The sequence below is a fragment of the Saimiri boliviensis genome, chromosome 16, assembly GCF_048565385.1.
Source record: "Saimiri boliviensis isolate mSaiBol1 chromosome 16, mSaiBol1.pri, whole genome shotgun sequence".
Classification (NCBI taxonomy): Eukaryota; Metazoa; Chordata; class Mammalia; order Primates; family Cebidae; genus Saimiri; species Saimiri boliviensis.
This window is the reverse complement of record NC_133464.1, coordinates 65806895-65814530: the sequence shown is the minus strand read 5'-3', so window position 1 is coordinate 65814530 and position 7636 is coordinate 65806895. Positions and strand designations below refer to the sequence as shown.

Here is a 7636-nt window from a genome sequence, read left to right as displayed (position 1 = left end):
AGAAAAAGAAAAAACGTTTTTCAAATAATTTTTGACTGTCATAAAATGTAAAATAGGTACATGTATTATCAATATTTTAGAAAACTACATTAAAACTTACTTTTACAAATAGAGCACATTATCTTAAGCAGATAATACCTATTTTCTTCATATCTGAATTTAAAAACTTTCAAATCTATAACTCAAAATTTTATCATTTACAAATATTTTGAATCCCAGTATAAACTTAAAAACAGTTTAGAAAACTAGAATCTAAGTGATAACTAAACTTAGGAAGTATAGTAACTTTTTAATATGCAAGTTACATTAAAATCTATTTATATAATCAGCATTTGATTCAGGCTTGTCTTTAGCCGAGCGTAGTGTGTACTCCCCACAATCCGTAGGTTTCGCCATTTTTACTGTAGCTGTGTTTCTGAGTCATGGACCAAAGCTGATTGTGTTACAGGATAAGCTGTTTGAAGTGTTAGCCATAGTAAGCCATGCTAAGCCATAATAAAACTATTACAGTTAGACATAATAAGATTATTATATCAGGTTTTATATCAGCTCCACTTACTGAATTTTAGGCATATAGAAAGGCAACGAGATAATGGATTAAAAAATTTTTTTTGATGCTGTCTGTTTGAAATTATTTAACCTTACAAATGAATATTTTAAAACCATATCTTCATATTTGCTTTTGTTTCTAAGCATTTGACTCAATAGACCCATTAAAGGGAACACTTTTACCTTGAAAGGGACAAGTTAACATTTGATTTATCAACATTTTGCCTTTCACTGAGAAAAAATGTTGGTATGTACCGATTAATACTCTTAAGAGTTACATGATATTATAACTTTAGTCACAGAATACGAATAATTTATACACAGAAAAGTGACCAAAATATTTTATTCGTTGTATCACTCTAAAATATGTTATTTAATAACAAAGCAAAATGATCATTACCTTCTAGATAAAAGAGAAAATGGAAAATATATTTGAAGCATTGAACATACAAAAACATTATTATAAATATCAATATTTATGGGCTACTGTAAAGGCAATTGTAAAAAAACAAGTTCTAATAAAAAGTTTGAAACAGACATTTTCAAATATCTTAATAATATAAGTCATTGAAAAAAAATCAAATGTTTTTTCCCTTCTAAATTTTTACTTCATAGGGTAGTGAATGCAACATAGTTATAAACAGATATTCATGAGTATTTTTACATTTTTACATTTTACACACTCAAAATAGTCATAGACACTCTTGCACTATTCTCCTCTAGGCATTCCTATTGTCTGTCAACTGCTATCAAGTGTAGGGTTAGAAGGCATTTTAACAAATGGATGACTGATTTAAAAGACAATAACAACAACAACCAAAGACATCTGTCATTAAGACAGGCCACTGATAGTGGATGCTTGTTATTAGGAATCCAAAAGATTTTCTCAATGTTCTGTCCCATAATTTTTGTTGTCATCGTCTGTGTTCCATACTGCCCTATGGCAATATTGTTCCTGTGTTCCAATACATTTTCTTAATTCAGCTGCAGTTTTTTCCAGTTGTTGAATGTTCCATTGCCACTGTCGTCTATTTGACTGAAGCTTGTTCACCTGACAATGCAAACGCTTAAGAATTGCATCATATCTCTTATGTTGTACCTATTAAAAGAACAGCACACATCAACAGGGCTTGTGAAGTATAAATAGTAAACAGCCATAAAGAATATTTTGACTCCTCTAAAGAGGAAAGCACTTAATTAGAAACTATACACTATAAATAATCATGATAAACAGTAATTGTGTAACTATTCAACACTTATTACATGTTAGATACTGTGTTGAGAGCTTTCCACATATAATTAAATTCTTATAACACCTTATGATATGTCTATTATTATCCTCATTTTTGTGTGAAGAAACCAAAGATAAAAAGAGTTTAAGTAATTTGGCTAAAGTTTCATAACTAGCAAGTGACCGAGCTTGGGAGTTGAACCAAAGCAAAGTATCCATAATGGAATACCTTCTTGTTAACAGAGTTATTATTTTTTAAACTAAATTTGCACTGGGGGACTCTACTTTGAGTCCCTATGTAAGGAACTACAACCTAACAGGATTTAAACTAACTGAAAGCCTAATTACAAGCATATTTTTGTAACAATAGCTGAGACTCGGTTGACCATAGCAGCCAGCCACAGGTGGTCCACTAACCACACCATATTCAAATAAACAAACATTGAGCTGTAACCAATCACGTGCTTTCTGTACTTTATTTCCATTTTCTGTCCATAAAAGTTCCCTGCCCACATCGTGAAGTAGAGCTCTCTGAACCTCTGCTGGCTCTGAGGGCTACTGATTCTCCAATCATTCTTCTGTTAAGTTCTGTTAAATTTTATTAAACTTAAATTTGAAGTTTTAAATTTATCAAATTTAATTTGTGTAAAGTTTTTCTTTTAACATAAGAGAAATGGTTTCATTTCCCATTTCCTGTATCCAGTGATTCACTGAAACACAGACCATTCGGTCTAAAGGATCCAGATCATTTAGTCCATTTCCTTACTATTAAATAAACCATCATTTACGCCGAGCCAGACAAAGATACACTGTAAGGCAATGAAGCACAGTGGAAAGTGCAAGGGTGTTGCACCACAAGAGCACCCAATCTTTTTAAAAAACAGCTTTATAGAAATATAATTCACATACTATATAATCCATCCTTTAAAGTGTACAACTCAATGGTTTTTAGTATTCACAGAATTGTACAACTATTACCAACCACAGGTTCTTAGGCTCTCATGTAATAGAAATTGACAAGAGGCTGAGCAAGTTTCCCAAACAAGGCTTTTTATTGGGACTTATGTTTGAACACAATGGAGACAGTGCAGGAGCAAGAGTTATCTGGCTGGCTTTCTGAGAGCAGGTCTTTGTGGTGTTTTTAGGAAAGGTGACAGGACTGTGCATGAAGTATGGGAGTGTCATTACATGTACAGGGTGGAGCACAGGGTGTGCAGGCACAATGAGAAATCATGCTAGTGCATACATTGCATTATCAAAATATGATGGATAAGCTCTTCCCTGGGTGAGGATTTTAGTATTACAATGAGGCATGGGGTAAAGATCAGACATTCTTCTGGTCTTGTCCACATGCCTGTGGTAGGGTTAACTCCCTTGAGTAAGATTTACAGTGAGATGCTGCTTATCTTCATTTCAAGAAATATCTTGTGTCATCAGAGATGACCCCAATGGAGGGGGTAGTGCAAGGTCTGGTAGGTAATGGGCAGGTATGGAAAAAAATTTGTTAGTGGGGGTGGAGGCCAAATCATGGTTAGGGCTAAATTTCTTCCCTATTCCATTTCACAAATATCACCATAATCAATTTTAAAACATTTTCATCACCTAGTACCCATTAGCAGTCATTCCCCATTCTCGTTCCCCGACTCTTAACCCTCGGCAACTATAAATCTACCTTCTCTCTATACATATTTGCCTATTCTGGACATTTTATATAAATGGAATTGTATACTAGGTGGTCTTTTGTGACTGGCTTCTTTCACTTAGCATAATGTTTTTAAAGGGTCATCTATGGCATAGCATGTAACAGAACTTAATTAATTTGTATTGCCAAATAACAGTACATTGTATGATATACCACATTTTATTTATCCAGTTCATGATTTGATGAACATTTGAGTTGATTCCACTTTCCAGCTATTATAAGTAACACTGCTATGAACATTTGTGTGCAAGACTTTTTGTGAATGTATGATTTCACTTCTCTTGGGTATATAGTGAGGAGTAGAATCACTGGGTCATATGGTAACTCCATGTTTAACAATTTCAGGAACTGCCAGGCTGTTTTCCAAAGCAACTGTATAATTTTACATTTCCCACCAGTAACGTATAGGGTTCCAATTTCTTCACATCCTTGAAAATACTTATTATCTATGTTTTTGGTCGTGGCCATTGTTGAAAAACTTCAGCCAAATCAAATTTAAAGAGTTTAGTAGAGCAATGAAAGATTTGCAAATTGGGCAACCTCCAGAATCACAGCAGATTCAAAGACTCCAGGGGTGTCTTGTGGTCAGAACAAATTTATAGACAAAAAAAAAGTAAAGTATCCTACAGGAATTGGAAGTGACGTACAGAAACAGTAGGATTGGTTACAGCTCTGTGTTTGCCTTATTTGAACACAGTTTGAACACTCAGCAGTCTATGAGTGGTTGAAGTATAGCTGCTGGGATTGTCCAACACTCAGCTATTGGTAGAGACACATACTCCTAAGTTAGGTTTTCAATCTTGTCTACCTATTAAGTTAGGTTGCAGTTTATCCACAAGGACTCAAATACAGAAGTACGAAGTTCTTTTCAGGCCATATTTAGTTTGCTTTAACACCATGCTCGTGGATGTGAAGTGGTATCTCTTTATTGTAAAACACCTACTTTTAAATGGACTGATAAAATGATAGAATAATAGGGCTGGACAGGTTATTTATTCACAGGTATTATGTGTAGTATTCCATTATATAAATATAGCACAATTTATTTTTCCATTCTCCTTTCTAGGTATATTTGTGATGTTTCTATATAGGGGCTTTTTATCAATAAGGCTGCTGTAAGAATTCATATACAAGTTTTACAAGTTTTTTAAGGCATGTTTTCATTTTCCTTGAGCAGACATCTAGGTGGGGAAGTGTTTGGACATACAGTAGGTTCATGCTAACTTTTTAAGAAACTCTCAAATTGTTTCTCCAAAGCAGTTGCACTATTTAATAGTCTCCTCAGCAGCGCATGATCTTGCCAGTTGTTTCATACCCTTGGCAACATTTGGTATTAATATTCATTGAAACTTTAATCATTTTAGGGGTAAAGGTGTTAATAGTATCTCATTGTGGTTTTGATTTCCACTTCCTTGGTGTTAAGGGTGTTAAGCATCTTTTCCATGTTTATTGGTCATACTGTGTCTTCTTTTGTTAAGTTTCTGTTCAAATCTTTAGCCCATTTTTTAAAAATGGCTGTATGACTTATTATTGGCTGTCAGATTTCTTTCTTTATATGTCCAAGATACAAGTCCTTTGTGCATATACATGTATGGCAAATATTTTTACTTTTGTGAATTTGTCTTTTCATTATCTTTTGTTGTTGCTGAGGTGGGGGGGGGTCTCACTTTGTTGACCAGTGGCATGATCACAGATCACTATAGCCTCGCCCTCCTGGACTCTAGTTATCTTCCCAACTCAGACTCCTGAGTAGCTAGAAACACAGGTGTGTACCATCACACCTGGCTAATTTTTTTATTTGTACAGACAAAACCTCACTATTACCCAGGCTGGTCTTCAACTTCTGGGCTCAAGACATCCTCCCACTTTGGCCTCCCAAAGTGCTGGGATTACAGGCACGAGCCACCGTGTCCAGCCCTTTTCATTTTCTTAATGGTGTCTTTCTAAGAGTAGAAGTTTCAAAGTTTGAAGTCTAATATATCAATATTTTTCACTTATGGTTAGTAAAGTCTGTGTACCAAGAAATTTTTGCTAACCCAACATAATGAAGGTATCCTCCTATAGTTTCTTCTGGAAGCTTTACAGTTTTAACTTTTGCATTTAGATCTATGATCCATTTCAGATGAATTTTTGTGTTTGTTGTGAGGTGGAGATACAGTTCATTGTTTCCTCATAGATACCCAGTTGTGTCAGCACCATTTGTTGATAAGACTTTCCTTTCTTCATTGAATCGCCTTGACAACTTTGTCAAATTGACAAAATATGATCAATTTCTGAACCCTATTCTGTTCCATTGGTCTATTTATTTTTACCAATACTACAGTTTCTTGAAAAGCATAGTTTTATCATAAATCTTAATATCAGGTAGGTTAAGCCCTACAAATTTATTCTTCTTCTATATTTATTCTTCTTCTATGAGATTGCTTTGGCTACTAGATCCTTTGCATTTTCACATAAATTTTAGAACTATCTTGTCAATTACTGGAAAAAGTACTCAGTGAAATTTTTAAAGAACAAGATTGAATCTATACATCATTTGGGGGGTAAGTTGATACTAATAATATTGTGTTTTCTAAACCATAAACAGGATATCATTCTATTTATTATTAATTTCTCAGCAAGTGTACTGTAGTTTTACACATTTTTTCATAAGATTAATTAGCAAGTATTTTATGTCATTGAGAGTTAATGAATAAAGTTTTGTTTTATTCATTTTACTTCCCAGTTGTTCATTGCTACTAGATAGAAACTAAATAACATGTAACTGATTTTTGTATTTTGACCTTTTACCCTATGAGCTTACTAAATTCACTTACTGGTTCTACTAGTCTTTTCATATTCCTTAAGATTTTCTACATAAACAATTATGCTATCTGTGAATAATGACAGTTTTCTTTACAATCTTTATGCCATATATATATATTCCCATCTTATAACATTGATTAGGACCTCCAAAAAAATGATGCATCAAGGGGGTGACATCAGACATCTTTGCCTTGTTCCCAATCTCCGGGGGCATTCAACATTTGATCAGTAAGTACAATATGTTGTTAGCTATAAGGTTGATTTTTTTTTATATGCCCTTTATCAAGTTGAAGAATTTTTCTTCTACTTTTTTTTTTTTTTTTTTTTTTTTTGAGACAGAGTCTGGCTGTGTCATGAGGCTGGAGGGCAGTGATGTGATTTTGGCTCACTGCAACCTCCACCTCCTGAGTTCAAGCAATTCTCCTGCCTCAGCCTCCTGAGTAGCTGGGACTATAGGCATGTGCCACTACACCCAGCTAATTTTTGTGTTTTTAGGAGAGATGGGTTTCACCGTGTTGGCCAGGATAGTCTCAAACTCCTGACCTCAAGTGATCCACCTGCCTTGGCCTCCCAAAGTGCTGGGATTACAGGCATGAGGCACTGCACCTAGCCCGTTCTATTCTTAATTTGCTGAGAGATGTTACTGTCAGAAAATTTGTTACTCTCAGCAAATTTGTTGAGAGTGTTGAATTTTGTCTAATACTATTTCTGAAACTATTAATTTGGTTATATCTTTTCTACTTCTGTTATTTTGTCAGTGTAGTAAATTATGCCATTTGATTTTTGAAAGTTAAACCAGCCTTGCATCCCTAGGATAATCCCTGGTTGGTTGTAATGTATTAGACTTTTTGTATATTGCTAAATTTAATTTGCAAGTATTTTGTTAGAGACTTACATCTATGCTCATGAGGGACACTGGTCTGTAATTTCTTTTCTGATAGGATCCCTGTCAATTTTTGTTTCTTCTTGTATCAGGGTTATGTTCACCTTCTAAAATGAGTTGGGAGGAATTTCCTCTTCTATTTTCTGAAATCGTTTGTTTAGATTGGGCATTTTTTCTTCCTTAAATATATGATTAGAATTCACTAATGAAGATGTGTCAGTTGGAACTTTATTTAGGGGAGAGTTTCTAATTACAAATTCAATTTCATTGATTCCTACCTCATACCATTCATAAAGCTTAATTTGAAATGGATAATAGAGCTAAACATGAATGAAATTTCTTGTGTTACAGTATGTTTTTTCTAAGAAATATGTCTCTTTGTCAAATTGTCATAAAGCTGTTCATAATAGGCCTTCATCACCCTTTTAAATCTATAGAACCTGGAGTAATGTCCCTACTAATCCTT

The 7636-nt window shown here is 34.1% G+C and overlaps 1 protein-coding gene across 7 annotated transcripts in view; it reads right to left on the bottom strand.

The window, feature by feature from the left end:
- Positions 1-1134: 1134 nt before the first annotated feature.
- Positions 1135-7636, bottom strand: part of CCDC122 (coiled-coil domain containing 122) — a 41625-nt gene continuing 35123 nt past the window's right edge. For all 7 annotated transcript variants that reach the window (XM_074387759.1, XM_074387758.1, XM_074387755.1 and 4 more), the window contains one exon: positions 1135-1648. In XM_074387759.1, coding sequence (XP_074243860.1) covers positions 1436-1648 — 213 coding nt within the window. In that variant the 3' untranslated portion in view covers positions 1135-1435. The remainder of the gene's footprint in view (positions 1649-7636) is intronic.